Here is an 18,584-nt window from a genome sequence, read left to right as displayed (position 1 = left end):
CTCCTGGGCCAATCAGAGGAGAGATTGTGTCTCAGCGTTCCATGGCCCGGAGAGGGGGGGCTGAAAGAGCCAATCAGAGAGCGGAAATGGGACACGTGTGTGGTGCGGGCGAGGACCGCGGGTCTGCGCGGCCGGGAGCGGCGGGTGTCCCGGCCAGACCGCTTGGGCAACGCTTGGCCTGTGGCCTCCGCTCTGCTTCCCCGCAGGGCCCACGGCGGCCAACCCCTGCCTCCCCCGGGGTGCGGCCCTGGGATGAGCCTGCGGTCCCTGCCTGCAGCTCCCGGACCCGGACCCGGTAACCCTCTACCTCCCGGCCTGGCGCCCGACCACCCAGCTCCCCGGGGCCTGGCGCTTCATTCTTTGAAGATTAAGGTCAAAAGATAAAATCCGAGTTGGCCTACGCCTAGCTTTTCCTTCAAAACCAAAGGCCGTGGAACCAGTTGCTCCGCCCCCCCCATCAAAATTTCAGTTTTGTCTTGGAGAAGTTTCATGAAGGCTTGAAGATTTTTTTTAAATATATCTTTATTGATTTCAGAGAGAGGAAAGGAGAGGGAGAGGGAGATAGAAACATCAACCATGAGAGAGTCATTGATCGAGCCCTCAATTCCAGGGCATGTGCCCTGACCGGGAATCGAACCCCGATCGCCTGGATCCCAGGTCGACACTCAACCGCTGAGCCACGCCCGGCCGGGCTTGAAGGTTTTTTAAAACTCGGATTCTGAAGCCTTTCTGGCGAGAGTCTGAGGGGCCCATTCTACCCCTAAAGTACTGTTGTTACAGCTTTCCTTACACTCTCCCCTAATCCACCTGTTTTTCTCTCTCCTCCAGCGGCGTGGTCGAGAACCTGCTTAGGAGCCGCTTCCAGGGCTTACTGTGGCTCCTCCCATGACATCGATAAAGCAGGTAACTTCCCTGGGCCTCAGTTTCCCTGCCTATGAAGTGGGGGTAATGGTGCCCACCTTAAACGACCTCACTCATGTGCACTTCCTTCCGAAGGCCAGGGGGAATAGAAACTGTTTCTCTTCACCCCTGGAGAAAGCCTTCCTCCCGGGCAGGGGGGACAGGTTCATATAGGAAAATGTCTCCCTGAATTCAGCTCCGAACAAGAAGAATCGGGAACATTGGGCACTGTCAGATCCGGGTGGCCTCTCAGGGGCACTGGGAGGAAGTTTAAGAAAACGGGGGTTTTGTGATTCGCAGGCGACGCCCATGACTCTGCCTGCAATCTCTCTGGCTCTCACGTCCCCTTTTGTGGAATGTGTGTCATAAATCCTGCGTTCCCTGCTTGTAAAGATTTTATTGTTACATTTTACCAAATGTAACAGATGATGTGAGGTTTCCCTGGTTTACCGCTAATTGGATAATTAGTTTGTGTTAGAGCCTATGTGGCCCTCAGGCCTCTTGCCCCTCCCCCATCACCACTTTAGCCTCAGTTTTTAAAAAAATGCACCAACAATTCTAAGACATTTCACTTTATTTAAAAGAAGCCAATATACAGGATATAAAGGGCATGGTATTTACAACAGTACAGTAAACAGGTTGGTTTCCCAGTAGAATCAGTAGTCTTTCAATGAGTATAACGCCTCCCCCCGCCCTTCCCCTTGATGCTAGACCCAGCTGGCAGACAGACAGCAACAGTGGGGTGGGATGGGACTACAGGATAGAAAGTCTCCCTGGGTGGGATTAAAATTCACGTAGGTGCTAAAATGTCCACAAAGGGGTCTTTGGGACGGGAGTTGCCTTTGCCTCATTTCTTTGAGGGCTTGGCAGCAGGAATAGTGAGGGATTTGCCCACAACTAGCACACAGCCCACCCTGAGCCTGGAAATCTTCCACCCATGAAAAATTCCCTTCCAGAGAGAATCTGCCCTAATCCCTCACCCAGGGCTCTGGAGGAGCACATCAAGGTTGGCAGCCCAGGCAGTGGGTATAGCCAGGACTATGGGCATCTCATGACATTTCTACTCCCACTCTAGCTGGCTAACAAGCTGGGACCCACTAGGGCTCTAGAGGGTCCCAGGCCCCAAGGAGGCCACGTGGTCCCTGAACCGACAGCCCCATTGCCACCCACTCTTGCCCAAACACAGCTGACTTGGAATTGGATCTTGGCATAGTTCAAACAACTAATCAGAGCCCACCCTGGAAATGGAGCTTGTCCCCTATCTCATGCCCCCTTCCCCCACCCACCCACCTCAATTCTGAATTCTCCACTGCCCACCCTTTCCCACAAGTGCCCTCCCCCCCTAAGACTTCCAAGGACCCAGGAGCTGGGGGATTGGGGAACGGAGCTGGGGGATTGGGGAACGGAAATGGGGTGAGGTGGGGCCTTACGCTCTGCAGAAGCCACTCAAGGGTGCGGATGAGTAGGCGGTGAGGACAGGGAGACTGGGTGAGGGGTACCGAGTATATTAAATCCAGCAGCAACATGCATAGTGTCCACAGAAAAATGCTGGGCCACCACAACTGCCTACCCTAGATTAAAAAACCTTCCCTTTCATAAAAATAGATGAGAGTCTCTTGCTTTATAAATAGATTACATTTAGCTTAAGTTACACCTTATATTATCCCCTACCCCACACCCTCTCCACCATCCCAAGCCAGAGAGGTTTGATTCTCCCTAAATCATCTGAGCTGCACCCAGAAAGCTAAGTCCGAGATGGACTGGCCCTTCAGAGACATATTGCCACAAGAAAACACATGGTTCACTTGCCAAGAACTTTTTCCCCTGTTCAGAGTCTCAGTGTGTCTGTGTGTGTGTGCGTGTGTGTGTTCCACAACCAGGGAACCAAAAGGAATTACTCTCCCTGCCCCTCCCCAATCCTCATTTTATAAAACCCCCCAAAAATAGGAGGTTGAGAGAGGGCAGCACAGGAGAGCCCATCTGAGAACAATCTAAAATACCAATGTCAATATGACACTGGGCTTAGAAGTAGAAAACTAAAATGAAGTATTTACAGCTTTACAAAGGACGGGCCTGGTGCTACCTCAGTGAGCGCTGAAGTCTTTCTTGGCAAGCTGTGGGCTCGTGGCGAGGGGACAAGCAGGGCCCACTGGCAACTAACTCCAAAAAGAACTTGGTGGGGAGGAAGGCAGCCAGGCCAAGACCCAGGACCCTGCCCAGGAAGCAGGCAGGCCACACCCTTGCTGTCCCCACCCCATCCACCTGCCCCAAATCCTTGCTCCCCAGGAGAAAGTGGCTTTTGAAAACCAGCAGGAAGGACCTCCTCAGCCAGCGTCTGTCTCTGGCTCCTGCCATTTCTGTAGTCCTTGCACAAATTCAGAGTCCCCTAGTCCCCAGTGGCAAATATCTTATGTCTACAAAGGGGAAAGCAAAAATACCACTGGACACTAATCACCTTAGTTACCCTCAAAATACATTGTTGCCTTATTGTCTTAATTCTAAAGATAGACCTGTCCCCCTCCCACCACCTCAAGGAACAACCCAGGGCTGGCTTCCACTCTGCCTACCTGACCACACCTGGACAGCGCAGGCCTGCGGGACAGCCATTTCCCCACCCTCCTGGAAACGGAAAATCTTTTTAGCAGCTGAGGTCCAAGCCCAACTGGCTCTGATAACCTTTGGTTAAAATAAAGCTAAACTAAAACAACAATAACAATAATAACGACAATAATAATCAGGTATGTTTGAACCCTGTAACCTTTAGAACAAGGGTCAGGAAGGAGGAGGGGAAGGGGCTGTCCCTCCTCCAAAACCACCGTCCCTCCTCGTACCTACCAAGGGACTTGTAGCCAATAAGGGACACTGGGCATGGAAGCCTCCCGGCCAGACTGCCACAGGGAACAGTACGAGGTTCTCCCAACAACAACAAAATAGAAAAAAACAATAAAGGCCACCAGTTCTGATAAATAAAAATAATACACTGTCACTTAACTCTCTCTCTCTCCATATATATATATATATATATATATTATGTGAATATTATGTACAATGGTGTTAAGACTGCAAAACAGGTGGGGCAAACAGAAGAGAAAGAAGGCCCTTAACGGTGGCTGGTACCCTGGGGAGGAAAGACTGGGGGCCAGAACCTGCTCAAAGCCAGAGCCGCCCCTCTGCCTGTAGACATAAGCCCTGAAGGTAAGTTCAGGTCCTCGGGCACAGTGTGCTCCTTTGACCTCCAGGGGGAGCTGCTGGGCCAACAAGAACAAAAATCAGCAACCATACCCACAGGAGTTGGGACAAAAGACATTTTTTAAAAAAAAGCAAAGCCTGGTCAGCTGGCTCCAAGCTGAGATTTGGTGGGTGGCTTCAACACAGGTCCACGCAAGCCTTGGGGAGGCACTGGCTCAATCAACTCCCCAACTGGTCAGTTAAGAGAAGTACGGGAAGAAGCTGGCACACGTGGAACAAGGATGGTTCTCACTTGAGCGCCGACTCCTGCCACCTCCAACCTGCCAGCAGCCCTCATTGCCTCCTTCCTCTTTCCTTTCCAGTGCCTGCCAGTGGCCAAGCAATGGGCAACTGGGGCACAGAGGAGAGCCAAGATGGCAGCAGGTGGGCCTCACCGGCTCCACTGTGGAAGGGGCGATACCAGGCCTGGCTCCCTTCAGACTTTCTCACAGAGAAATTACAGATCCAAAACCCCTTACAGTTGGCTGGAAATAGGGAAAAACATCAAGTCGTCAGGGCAATAAAAGACCCCCCCAAACCCACAGAGGTCCCAAGAAAGCAAACAGTCAGGTGGCCAAGGGCCTTGCAGGACCCAGGCCTCTTTACTGACCTTGACCGAACCCCCTCAGAGGCTGCGAGAGACATCGCCCCAGCTTTGGCCTCCCTCCCAACTCCGAGGGGAAACCACGAGTCTGGGAGAGGGCCTACCTTCCACAATATATAAGGCAAGCTGCTTTTTGTTTTGTTTTGTTTTTTGCATAGTAGTTTAAACACAGTGAGGCTCCACCTTCCCCCACAGTGCCTTGTCCCTCTGCTGTGCCACTCGATCCAAAAAGAAAATAAAAATTTGTCTTCCTTCCCACCTTCCATCTTTTTCCCTTTTGGTAAGTGAAAAACCCTTGGGAGGTACCCACCCAGGCGTGGAAAGTTTGCACAGGCAAACAGCTCCGTCCTGGGTGAAGGTGGACCACCCCAAGCCCAACTCCATCAGCGCTGGCCAGCAGAGGAGGGAAGGGCATAGGTCATAGCCAATCTGAGGAGCAGGTGGAAGGGTAGAAAACCACAATATCCCACACTGGGGCCCCGCCCTCACCTTAGAGTTTTGTATAAAAACACCTGCTAGGAATAATTCTTTGGAGCTCAAAGTGGCTCAGCTTAAGGGAAAAGGCACGGTTAACACTGCATCATCTGGACAGAAGTCTGCATTTGTAACGTGGAGAATAGAAATTGTGAGCACCATTCCTTGGGTGGGTGGATGGAGAGGGCACTGGTTGATGGTGGGTGGAAGGGAGGAAGGAAGCAGCCGTCCCTTGGGGCCTCCAGAGAAGGGAGGGCAGAGGAAGTCCGTGTGGTGAGGACTGGCGCCCCACTCCGAGGATCTTGTGGGGAGAGGGGGCAGAGGCCCCATCACCAAGACCACCAGGCACAGGGGCCTCAGTCATCAGCTGACCATGGGCTCCACGTCTGCCTCCCGCTCAAACTCGTCCTGGATCTCGTCTGTACTGCCTGAGTCGCTGCTGGCCACGGAGCTGGGGGACGGTGAATTCCTGGAAGGCAGGAGAGAATGGGGGACGGTCAGGGAGCAGCCCGAAGACCCCTGAAGGAATCTGAGGAGCAGGAAGGGTTGAGCAGCCACTGCTCTAAGATCTGACCTCAGAGGGGGGTCCTGCCCTGAGACGCTGCCCTTGCTCTGCTTTCCTTAGACTCTCCTAAGCTCACAAGTGAACATGGCTCTCGAGACCTCTTGGGACCTCCTGTACCAGCCTCTAATTGCTCTCAGTACCAGACACCCCTTGGGAGCAGAGACCATGGATCAAGCTTGGTTCTTACCCTCAAACCACCAAATACAGATGTGGGTACACAGTATGTGCTCAGTAAACCCCAGTTAACTCAGCTCTCAAAGGGACGCCATACTGGGTAGTGGTTAATAGCACTGGGTTTAAATTTTGGCTGGGGGCCCTCGGGCAAACTCTTTAAGCTGCCTCAGCTTCCGCTCCTCCATCTGAACATGATAATGACAGTGGGATCTGGGGGGTTCAGGGAGCTAAAGGTAGGACATGCTGAGCCTAGGGCCCCACACACAGCTTCCCACAGACCCACCCCTCCCTTTTACAGCCTGAACCACAGCCTGTAGGAATATAGTCATAATAAGAGAAACAAGTAACACTTATTTGTGCTTTGTGCCAAGCATTTTACACATATCATCCTATTCTATTAGTTGCATGGCTGTCTGCCCCATGAGGCTGCGTGCTCCTTAAAGGCAGGGGCTCAGTCTTTTAGTGTCACCCCTCCCCTCTGCCCCCGAAAATCAAAGGGGCCTGACCCACCTGGGCCTGGGTTGGAATATGGGAAAGGACGTGAAATTGATTCCTATGGACAAATGGGAGCCCCATCAGCCATAGTGGAGAGGGGTGTCCTGCCCACCTCCTCCACTTCCCAATTAAGCAGACGGTAGGGTGTAAGCTCCCCGAGGGCAGGGCTGTGCCTGTTGTGTCCATCACTGTATCCCCGTGGCCCTGCACAGAGCAGGCCAACAGGTAGCTGTTGAGCAGTGTGTGCAGGGAGTTAGAGGAAATTAAACAGGTAAATCATCTAGCATGCAGGAGGCGGGTGACTAATATTCATTGGATGAATGGATGGGTGGACACGTGGGTTGCAACCCCACAAATTCCCCCCAAGAACCCAACTGCTGAATCCCCAGGGAGGACGGGGCCAGGTACCTGTCCGCGGAGCCTTTGATGAGCCGGCGGCAGGTCTCCATCTGCACGTCCAGGCCACGCTTCATGCTGCACATCTCCATGTATTCATGCAAGTGTCGGTTCATGTCACTCTTGGCTGTGGCCAGCTCCAGCTGAGAGGGACCAACGCGGGATAAGGGTGAGGCCAAGTCATCCTCACAGCAAAACCTTCAGCAATGCCCTCCCCACCACCCGAGTGCTGGCGGCCTCAAGGCCACCCCATGCCCTCAGGGCCCTGCCTAGGCCTCTGCCCTCCGCGTACTGGTCCAAGGCCTCTAGAACTGCTTCTGGTGAAGGAGGGATGGTTGCTGAGCAACCACAAGGGCAGCCTTCCCTGACCAGCCCCACCTGGTTGTGCCAACTCCACTCTGCCCGGCATCTCTGCACTCCTTTCCATGGCCTTGATTAGAAAAATCCTCACATCTCTCACATTTCTGACCCTTCTCCTCCACCACATGATACATCCCCCAGGGAAAAGGCTCCTCTTTCTCCAGTGTGACAACAGCAATGACCTCACTGACAGACATGGCCAAGTGCAGGCTCTCGGGCAGAGCGCGCTGGGCTCTAAGGCTGTCTGCTGGCTGGAGGCCTTGGGCAAGTCATTGGGTCTCTTTTAACTTCTACTGCATAGGGCACCCAGGTACCTGCAGGTCCATACTGGGGTATGTGGAGACTAGGGAGGGTGTACTTGTAACGGGCTTACTTGGTGCCTTGTGTCACTTGACGTCACTCAAATGTCAGCTCTCATTATTTTGGGACCACCATCTCATTTGAATAACTAAAAATAAACCTCTCTGGGGCAGACAGGGATCACCACCCCCATTTTACAGATTAGGGAACTGAGGCCCTAAGAGGGGTATGGTTTTCCCAGCACCAGGCAGGAAATTGATAGGCCTCCTCACTCTCAAGCCTGTGGCTGCCCCAGGCTACCAGCCGCTGCCCACAAGGCCAGATAGTCGCCAGGCGTCTGGGCCATGTGACCTCATGAGCCTCACTAAGGGGCTGCACAGCCCCAGCCCTCACCTCGATCTGGCCTATGGTTTCCTGGTACTCCTTGTCTCTCGTCTTGAAGAAGGATTCCGTCTCATGGATCAAGTTGCCCAAGTTTTCCTCTTGCTGGGGAGACAGAACAAAGGGAACCATTTAGTTGGGGGGCGGGGGGCAGGGGGGCCTGCGGGGAAGGAATGGGGAGGAGGGATCTTTGAAAGGAGGTGCCCCCTGCGCCCAGCTCCTGGGCCCCAGACTCACCTCCCCCTGCATGTCGATGGTTGGGTTGCAGTTGGTGAAGTCCTCCCAGAGCAGCAGAGTGTCTTCATTCTCCTCCCATGTCAGGCTGTCACAGTCGTCATCAAAGTCAAAAGTCTCCCGCCTATGGGGGTGACATGGGAGGGCATGAGCAAACAAAGGCCGGCTCCGGGGGCCAGGATGGGAGAGAGACAGGGTCACTGCCCAATGGGTCTGTTCCTACTGGGTGGCCCTCTGTGGCAGAGGATACACGCGCCTTATCCATGGAATTGAACTCTTTTAAAATGCAGAATGTTTTTACGTACTCTTTATACAATTTAAAATGTATGTTTTTAAGATGCTGGGCTTTATAATGGAGACTAAAGGCATTTTGCTCCCAAGTCCAATCTTGTAACTTTTCCATTCAATAGCTCATTTCTTGTGCCCCTACTTTGTGTGAAGAGATTTATATAATCTCTGCAACCAGAATGGTTGATGCTATTATACCCATTTTACAGATGAGGAAATTGCAGCTCAAAAAGAATAACCCACTTGTCCAAAGTTGCACTGCTGGCCTGTAACAAAAACTGGGCTGAAAGCCAGATCTTTCTGTTTCCTACAGCTTTTTCCTCCCCATCAAAACATCACCAAGCGCTCATAATGTGCCGGGCACAGAGTGGCTTCTGAGCACATGCTAAAATGCAATTCATTCTACCCTTGAGACAAGCATCCTATGAGACAAGCAGGATTATTCTTCCCACTTTACAGATGAGGAAACTGAGGCTCAGAGGGATTAGGTGGACTTCTAGAGCAATACGTGCTGAAAATCACATTTGAATTCAGAGCCTGGGTGATTTCAGGGCTCCGCTATTCAGTTGGACTGGAAGTCAGGGGACGGACCATGCAGGTTTGCCTGGAACTGAGGGGTTTCTAGAGATGCATGGTTACCCCAGCTGGAGGGGACCTTCAAATCATTCAGCCCAACACACCCACTAATCAGGTGAGAAAGCTGATATCAACAGGGGTTAAATCACTTGACCAGGTGAATTAGCCAAAGAGGAACATGTGGGTCCCAAGTCTCCAAATTCCCATCCCAGGGCTTTCCCCACTGCTTATACTCCCTCCCTCAACTCCTTCCAGGATTATCCCAACCTTCCCAAAATGGTCAGGCTGGGGGGGGGTCACTGGGGAGAAGAAAGAATTTCTGGTAAAAAGCTGCCTAAAGCACCTCCGGGAGCCAGGTCTGGCTCCGAAAAGCAGTTCCTGCCAGAACCTGTAAGTGGCTCTGTGAGTCCAGGGAGTGGAGCTGGGGCCAGGGCTGCAGTGGGAGGAGCCACGGGACTGGACAGGCTTCAGTCAAGCCCCTGGAGTCCACTATCGCTGCATCACATACTCAACCGCTGACTTCATTTCCTTCCCAGGGTCTGGGACCTGAAGGAAACCCCAGCTGAGGAATAGGAAGCCTTCAAAGACAGGAAGATGGACCAGAGAAAGGGCTGGGAAGAGCCACTCCCTCCCCACAGACCTGGAGGGCAGGGCTGAGGAGGAGGGCTGGCCAAGGGACAGAGAAAGTAGCAAATTCTCCCCTTCTTGGTCTGAAGCCCAAGCAACAGATTTTGATCAAAACAAAGCAGCCCTGACATGGGTGCATTATTCAAAGATTCAGTGGAACCAGCCCGGGGCAGTCTCTGGCTTGGATCTCCACACATGGAGACGTTGGTGGGAGGGGACCAGGGTTCCACCTAGGGTGGGGTTAGCATGGCCTTGGCTAGAAATGCAAGGATGGAGGGGTGATCGGAGGATTTTTTTTTAATCTGGTCAACTTCACCACTAGATTAATCTAATTTCGTGCACACAGGAGCTGGGCCAATGGTGTCCCGCGACTGGACTCGGCTCTTCAGACCGTCCCTTTCAGCTCACCCATTCCTGGGCAGCCTGATTCCCTGGCGACTTTATGAGAATGAGGACAATGGTGTCTTCAGAGAAGCCCTTTAATTCAACCAAATGAACCCAGTCTGGCTCTGTGGGGACATACAATCCTGCCTTAGGCTGGGGAATGTCCAGAACAACGTTCAGAAAACCTAGGCCCAACCAAGGCCTTGCCCCCAAAGCCCTTCTCATCAGCAAAAGATGAGAATATGAGATCTGGGGGGATGTCAGAGGAATTAAGAGTCTGGGAGCCTCCCTGTCACCTTCAAACAGCAATCCCCAAAGCACAGCTCATCTCAGTTCTGTTTCAGGGGAGCCGCAAGTACAGGAAAGGGTGGGGCAAACCCATCCCCACTGGCTCCCACTCCTGGGGGAGGGGGGGCAGCCCTGATTGGTAGCATTTGCCAATCTTCCACCTCATCACTTCATCACTGAGCCTGGAGTGGGCAGACGGGCACAATCGGCTTTCATGAGCTGGTACAAGCTGGCTCCAACCCACTACTGACCATGTCCAGCACACATTCTGCCACTAACCCGGGCAGCATCTCAAAGTAAGAAAACACAGGCAGTCGGGCCTGGCTCTGAATCCCAGCTCTGCCACGTATTAGCAGAGTGGTCTTGGCCAGGTCGCTTCCCCTGTGCCTCAGTTTCCTCATCTACAAAAGGGGAGTGGTAACCCTACCTCCTAGACTGATTGTCTGGAGTCGGTGAAGTCGCATTTGTACAGTATCCTACAGGCGAGGATGCTTGGCCAGCGTGGTGGGCCTGGTGTATGGCTCACCACAAAAAAAAACTAGTGGGAGTGTGTCTAAGGCCTAGTCAAGACTCCCACACAAATATGACCACCACTACCATTTGGTCCTTTTTGGAAATGTAAAGCTCCCCAAATTATAAATGTTAAGAAAGACTGCAAATCTATTCATTATGCTGGCCAAACAAAACACACCCATGGGCTACTTTCAGTTTGCCACCCCTGCCCTAGTGATGTGGGGGAGCAGAGAGGAGCCCCGAGCTGAGGCAGCTGGAATACTCACAGCTGGTTAAACATGCGCTTCATCTCGTCTGTGATGTTCATAGAGCCGACCTCTTCATCTGGGAACCGGTTCACCTCCCCGTCCTGCTCAGAGGTGTCATCATCCGAAACCACCTTACGTTCTTTCTTTTTGGGGACCACCTGATCCGGAAAGAAGAGATCAAGGTAACTCGGAGGCTCTGCCGATAGAAGGTAGGGGTGGGCTGGGAAGGGAGCCAGCATCCCAAGGGATAGATGGAACGTGGCTAGGACTAGCCACTGCCGGGAAAGATGCGCAGGTCTAAGAAGCAGGCGACATTAGCAGGAAGCGTGAGGTGGGGAGACATGCAGGACAGAAGACACAGACAGCCTGGACCCTTCCCTGCCCTGGTGGTTGGGCCGGCTCAGCTCACCCCTTCACCAGAGAAGCAGCCACAAAATTTGGGGAAAGGAGCAAGCTAGACTGGGGTATAGAGTCACCTGGGATGTCTCAGTGCCAGCCAGAGAGACGGAGAAGCCCTCAGAGAGGCCCAGGTGGCTCCGTGCCCCCCAGAGCCCTCCTGCTCACATGCAAAGGCAAAGGTGGGCAGTCCCAGGTTTACCAAGCTTCCTCCACTCCAAGTAGACAAGACATGAGCAAACCAAACGAAGGCTGAGTGGCACCCCCTGCTTTCCAGCAGAGGGGCAGCAAGAAGGCCTGGCGGTGGGCAGAGGGCCCAGGGAAGCCCAGACCCCACCTGGCTACATCCAAAGTCACACACTTAAAGCAACAACACACCGTATCACCCTGGGCTCACGCGAAAGGCAAACCACAATCCAGACTCAAGAAGCAGCCTTCAGAGAATGAAGCGATCCAGCCCCAGACCCTCCCTGGGGGCAGCTGCCGGTGAACCCATTGCCTCTTCTCAGAACAGACACACTTGCTCATAGAGGGGGGAGAGGGGGAGACTGAGCGCCTCTTCAGTGGGAATGAAAAACAGTCAGAGGCCAACAGCTCATCCTTGGAACTCTGAGGCTTGTCTGCCAGGGCTCAGCCAGCTCACCCAGTGCACCCACAGCCTGGCAACCCGTGGAAGAGGCAGGAAACCAGACAGTGAACCCAGAGTGGGCAGGTGGATGAAGCCCTGAAGGGTCTGGAGACCCGAGTTCTAGTCCCAGCTCTGCCATTCCCTTCCTTGAGCCCGTCATGTCACCCCCCAGGGTGAGTGGTCTCCTCAGCCATAGGATGAAGCCGTCAGCCTTGGTGATGGAGTCAGAGCAGCCTATGAGCCTACGAGTCCCTGACTCTATGTTCTCCCGGGGAGGCCACGCTGACTCTGGGGGAAGGGGGAGGGAGTGGGTGGGATGTGAGGGAAACAGGGGCCGGCCAGGCAGGGTTGAGGCCGGGGCTCTCTGGGAGGGTGGCAGTGGCAGGTGGGAGTGGCGGCTGGTGAGCAGGGTGGCCCTAGTCACCTGGAAGATCTTGGACACGTCTTCCGAGTTCCGCTGCTGTGCAACATCGCACAGCTTGGCCGTGATATCGATTCGGCGGCAGATGTCCATGTCCACCTTCATGGCCTTTTCTTGGATCTTTGTGTCCAGGTCTGTCATGGGCTGCAGGGAGGACAGCAGGGGTTACGTGAGCGAGGGACGGAGCAGGCGTGGGTGGAGGCGCTGCTCCCAGGCCCCTGCTGGACAGAGGGGGGCGGAGGACCCTAGGTGTCCGGTGGGAGGCCCCGAGTCCGAGGGGGACCTTGAGCGTTTCCTGGGCGTGAAGGGTTGGGCTAGCTTTGCTCAGGTAGGGAGGGGCAGGGGGTAGAGGGGCCGTGGGAGCTAAAGGCTCTGGCGCTGAGTGGACAATGTGAGACCGTGTTTGCCCGTCTCCCTAAGGGCTGGAAGGCACCCTCTCAGCAGACACAGTGTCACTGTTTATTCTGTTAGAGCAAAGAAAAAACAAAGGCAGCTCCCACCTCTGAAAGACTTCACTTCGTTCCCACCCAGCGTGCCCCACCTGTCCCCAAGCAGAGGTGCTGGCCAAGGCAGCTCTCTCTTCAGGATTCCTCCCATGGCTGACAGTGGGGGTCTGCCCAGAACAGGGAGTCCCCAGGAGGGGAAGCCAAATGGCCTCCACCTGGAGCCCCAGGAGCCTTCTCCCACCAGCACCTGGCTTTATGCCCCTCAGGACCAGAAGCCACACCTGCCTGAGTCACCCACGATCGGGCTCCTTCTCCTTTCTGGCAGCTCTCCCTACATACTGCCCGCTGCTTGAAGGTGGCAGGAAACCCAGGTCCCCAGCAGGAAGGAGACCTTGGCTGCCAACAGCTCCCTCACCCACGGCACTTAGAAGGGCTCTGTCAAAAGGACGCACACACCAGCCTTTCCCTGACTATACAAAGCAGCCCTGCAGAAGGCCGCTGGCCTGCGGGGGCTCTCAGGCTGGCATGGCACGGGGCCTCCCTCGACCTGTGCCCAGACACTGAGGCCACGGCCACCACCAGCCGCATCAGGGCGAGCTGGGAGGAGTCTGAGCCGACACACACAGTCCGTTAGAGGAGCCCCGGGAGGGCGGGATGGGTTAAGCAGCAGATTAATGCATCTCTACTCAGACCAAGAGAAGCGGAAGTGGGAAGGGACAGGAGGAGGGCGCCTGGTCTCGATGCATCTGTCATCCTCATGGTCAAACGGTCAAACGCAGCCAGCCAGGACTCTAACTAGAAGCCGAGCTCTGGAGCCTCGGAGTGAATGAAGCAATTTGCATGATGGGTGTGGGGGGAGGTCATGACACTTGGGGGCAGCGGCCAGTGGCACTTACATCACTCATGAGCCCCTTAAACACCACCAGCTCGGCCTTCAGCCTCTCGATCGTCTCGTTCATCTCATCCTGGATGGCTTCTGCCTCCTGCGCCGCCTATGGGGATGGAGATGGGGAGGGGTTAGGGGGCCTGGGGCCCTAGGGACAGGAGGGACTGGACAGCTAGGCCCAACCAGGCCAGGCCTACTGGCTAGGGAAGGGGTGCTAAGGACCTCAGCCCAGCCAGGCTTCCTGCTGCTCAGCTTAAAACACTTCTCAAAGGTGTATTTAAGGCATGGAAAGACCCATGGCAGATAAGAGAAAAAGAGCAACTTAATGCAATAAGTGATCCCAGTAGGTTAAAATATTAGGTCGATTCATGTGACATTGCCAATATTTGACCATCTCTGATCTCCAAAATGGCAAGGTCACATATGTCAACCTAACTGAGCATACACACCTAGATACATGTGTGTTTGCAAAGAAAAGACCGAAGGTCACACACCAATATGTCAACAGTGGAGGGGTAGAACTGGAGGGCAGTTTTATTTTCTTCTCTAAGTTTTTCTCAACTTTGCAAATATTTCAGCATGAACATGTTATGTGTGTAAAGTAAAAAGCACTTTTGTTATAAAAACGGGGGGCATTCACCCCCTCCCTTCTATATATTGATATTATTTTGATCTGTCTCTAACTTTCTTAAAAGATAAATGTTTTCAATATCACAAAGCGATTTTTAAAAATGTTTGAAAGAGCTTTCCATACCTTCTCATGGGGTCACTATTCTTGCACCCATTTGACAGAGGAAAAGAGAGGCCAGGAAGGTGAACTTTGTTGCCTGGGTACCCAGAAGGTGGATGAGTGCAGGGCCCAGAATACAGAGCTACCAAGCCAGAATAGCAAGGAAGGTCCCCATGCCTGCCATAGAGAGCCCGCTAGGGCTGGGGGCCCACCTGGTGACATGCCTACTGCCCTCTCCAGGGCATTCGGCCCAAGTCAGATCCTGCAGGCTGGGGGAAAGGGTACTTAGACACCATCCAGTCCAAGCTTCAGGTAGGGAGAAGAGGCAGGAGAGGGGAGTCATTGGCCAAGGTTACCCCACAAGCCGGGGCAGCACCAGGACTTGGACCCAGGTTTCCCAACTCCTGTACCAAAGCTTTTCTGCAGCACTGTGCTGGTCCCTTCCTAGGTCCAAAGCAGGGGATACAAGAGAGGCCTCTTGGCTCCATCAAGGAGAGACTGAGGCAGCAGGAGGTAACACAGAGTAGGGGCTGTGCTGGGAACTGCCCCCAGCTTTGCCCCCTAAAGGCTGTGCTTCTTGGCCACATGGCTCTCCCACGAGCCTCTCCTGATCGGGACCTCTGAGGGCTCTTACCTCCTTCAGTGTGTCCACCATGGTCTGCAGGTTCATGCTCTTGGCAAGCTCCTCCTCCCATCTGTAAGAGACAATGACAGGTGGTCAGAGGGAGCCTCCCATGCCAGTCCAACCCTCAGACACGGTGCAGGCAGCCACCCTAGGCCTGTCCTGGGCTAGGAAAGAACAGCACAGCAGTGAATCCATCCCTGCCTGCCCTCCAGGAGCTCCCAGTCTACGGGGTGGCGGTGGGGCAGGGACAGCCAGGTTGACGCATGGCCATAATACCAGGTGTTACTGACAATTGTCATCTGAGGACATGAGCACGGCACCATGAGGAGAGGAAGACAGGAGAGACCACTGTTCCCCCTTCTTGCAAACTGTAAAGTGCTGTTTAAATGCAGCTGCTCCTGCTGTTGCTGCAAATGCAATATCAAGGCTGGCACTGGGGAGCCAGGCTGCGGCCAGCACCACACTTGGGCTGTTCTTTGCACACGCAAGAAATACACTTCTATTGTGCTAACTATTGCAATCTTAGGTCTGTGGTCCTGCAGTCTACCCTAACCAACAAAGACAGATGAGGGCTGGAGGCTCAGAGAGGTTAAATGTCCAGCCCAAAGACACACAGCTAGTGAATGAGTAGGGCTGGACTTCAAACCCAAGTCTGTTTTATTACATTAAAACAAAATAATAAATACAGCGCTCACTTATTTAGTGCTTATTTCATGCCAGGCCCTGTTCCAGTGGCTTTATATGTATCATCTGGTTTGTGCACATACTGGCTGAGGCTGGACAGGAAATGACAGAGAGGAGAAGGCACAATAGGCTAATAGTGTACCCCCAGCAACCACAGGAGGTTGGATGAGATGATAATATAATCACTGTAACAATACCAGCACCTTAACTGAGTGCTTACTTTGTACCAGGCCTCCGTCTACAAGGCACAATTCAATCCTCATAACAATCCATCATCCACACGTTACAGGTGGAGAGAGTAAGGCACACTGTCAGGTGCCCAAGGTCAGGGTGAGGACAGGTGGAGCAGCAGGACTCAAGCCTGGCTGGAGGCTCTAACCCTGCTGGGTTCCACGTGGACCTAGGACCAACCAGAGCCCCAGCCCCCCCGCCCCCAGATCCCTCTCCCTCCCAGAGGAAGCCAGGCAGGTTCCTTTCCCTCTCCATCCTGGGACAGACAGAAGAGCTTCTCTCTTTCTCACCCACTGCCGCCTCCCTACATGGCCTCAGAGCAGGCAGGTCTGGAAGCCTTGTCGGATGCTGCTGGGGCAGCTAAAAATAGGCCAGAGGGAAGGAATGGATGAAGAGTGGGTTACGTCACCAGCTTTTGGAAACAAGAGAAAACAGATACTGTTTGCACACACAGAGGAAAATTCCTCCCTCTCTCCCACACGAGATGAGACAGGCCTGGCTAGGGCTCCCAGAGGACACACACACGCGCACACACACAAACATGCACAAACACGCTCCCCCTCCCCCGTTCCCTTTGGTCTTTACCAGCCCCCAACATTGGCAGCCAGGCCAAGATCTGCCGCAGGCCACAGGGTCCAGGACCTAGAGGGCAGTGGGGATGGGTGGGGGCTTCTGCCAGAGATGAAGGACACAGGAGGCTAAGGAGAGGCAGAGAGGGAATCTAAGGGTCTAAACCAGGCAGGACCATCTCACTGAACACGCTCATTGTACAAATAGGGAAACTGAGGCCCACAGTGTGCCAGGAATTTGCAAGGTCACCCAGTATGTCAAGGGTCAGGCCAGGAGTTCAACCCCAGGTCCAAAGGAGAGGATAGAAGTCCCAGGTGGGGAGAAGTCCACAGGCTCCCCTTGCCCACCCCCACCCCCCAGCATGGGGCATCCAGGGTTTCCCTCAAGAGAGGCCAAGGCCCAGAACACAGGTCCCAAGCTGAATCATCTCTCCTGGCCATGTTGTTCTAAGTGGGGGCAGAGAACTTGATTCCAAAGCCACTGAACAGAGCAGGTACAAGGGAGGGCCTGGCCTCGATACTGGGTCTTACAGGAATGGCAGGAGCAGCAGAGAAGGGGGCAGTGAGGGGTGAAGATGCAGGTGCCCAGGGGCATCTCACCCACCCACCCACACACCCATTCCCCAGGCTCCAGCGGGGGGAGGCGGCTCCTTCTCACTTTTCCTTTCAGCAACCTTCTCATGAGGAAGGTGGGGCAGGGGTCAAAAGACCCATTATACAGATAGGGGAAATGAGGCCCAGAGAAGGAGAATGACTGGCCCCAGTCAACCCAGAGTGAGAACCTGAGCCGTATCTTTGGATCTCGACATATTAGAGGCAGCAGAAGCAGTCATTGATTGGTGAGCACGTCTGGGTGCCACGCACGCACTGGGCTCAGCGCCTCGTATATACATCTCATCAGCTTCCTTGTGAACTATTAAGCCTCTCGGGTAAAGAATTTTTCCCCAAACCCATTTTGCAGATGAAGGAGCTGAGGTTCAGAAAGGTGAGTTAGCTTGTCTAAGGTCACACAGCTATTAGCAGGGCTGGGACTGAAGCCTAGCCCCTGCTCACACAGTGACAAGCACGGGAATCACTGGTGGACCTTGCTCAGATGCAGGCCCCGACTCCGCAGATCTGGGGTAGGGCGGACACGCTGCATTTCTAATGAGCTCCCCTGCAGATGGCACTTTGAGTGGCCCTGCTCCTCACCAGTGATGCTAAGCTGTACCCCAGCAGATGAGCTTGCACGAATTTCATGGGCCTTTTGTTTCCAGAGCCAGGCAGGGTGGGCAGCCGGCACTCCTGGTCCCAGAAGACAGAGCACAGACCCCAGCGTGTGGCTAGCAGCTGGCCTGGCAGATCAGATCCACTGCCCGTGCTGACGTGCCTCCCAGCTGCGGCGGGAAAACCTGGCTCCGCCGCCTCCAGTGTTGACAGTGCAGAAAAGCTTTGCCCTTCAGCTGCTCTGGCTGACTGGGGTGGAAGGATGACGACAGGTGATGTGCTTCTTAAGATGCCCCAGACACCCCGCATTCACTGCAACTCAGCCTGGGAGGAGGTTAACACGCAGCTTAACTGAGAACCAGTCCACCAAGTTGTGGGCTATGGAATTTCAACACCCGCTTCCCAGTACAGGCCCCTCCCCGACCTGGATCAGCCCACAGGAGTAGGTTTCAGCAGGACGGGTGTTTCAGGCAGAGGGACCAGCACAAGCAGAGAGGGCAACAGGAAGGCCAGGGAGTAGTCAGTGGCCCCTGAGAAGGGGACATACCTACTATGGGTCAGGGGCTGCTGGGTGTTATGTCCTTTAACCTTTCACTGTCCCAATTCTCTTGCCCGACCCACCACTCAGCAAAGGAGATCACACAGAAAAACCCTCTCCCATTTTACAGGTGGGAAAATGAAGGCCCAGAGCACAGAGACAACTCGAGCCAGGGCCAAGACAGTGTGA

At 54.0% G+C, this 18,584-nt stretch overlaps 1 protein-coding gene across 1 annotated transcript in view; it reads right to left on the bottom strand.

The window, feature by feature from the left end:
* Nucleotides 1-3,919: 3,919 nt before the first annotated feature.
* IFFO2 (intermediate filament family orphan 2) overlaps nt 3,920-18,584 on the bottom strand; it is a 38,689-nt gene continuing 24,024 nt past the window's right edge. The window contains exons 2-9 of the mRNA XM_016214527.2: nt 15,177-15,237; nt 13,823-13,918; nt 12,484-12,624; nt 11,054-11,193; nt 8,115-8,235; nt 7,890-7,982; nt 6,849-6,979; nt 3,920-5,675 (exon numbers count right to left, since the gene is read on the bottom strand). Of these exons, the coding sequence (XP_016070013.2) occupies nt 5,570-5,675; nt 6,849-6,979; nt 7,890-7,982; nt 8,115-8,235; nt 11,054-11,193; nt 12,484-12,624; nt 13,823-13,918; nt 15,177-15,237 (889 nt within the window). The 3' untranslated portion in view covers nt 3,920-5,569. The remainder of the gene's footprint in view (nt 5,676-6,848; nt 6,980-7,889; nt 7,983-8,114; nt 8,236-11,053; nt 11,194-12,483; nt 12,625-13,822; nt 13,919-15,176; nt 15,238-18,584) is intronic.

This window comes from Miniopterus natalensis, chromosome 9 (genome assembly GCF_054644295.1).
Source record: "Miniopterus natalensis isolate mMinNat1 chromosome 9, mMinNat1.hap1, whole genome shotgun sequence".
NCBI classification, from domain to species: domain Eukaryota; kingdom Metazoa; phylum Chordata; class Mammalia; order Chiroptera; family Miniopteridae; genus Miniopterus; species Miniopterus natalensis.
This window is presented reverse-complemented; position numbering and strand designations above follow the sequence as displayed.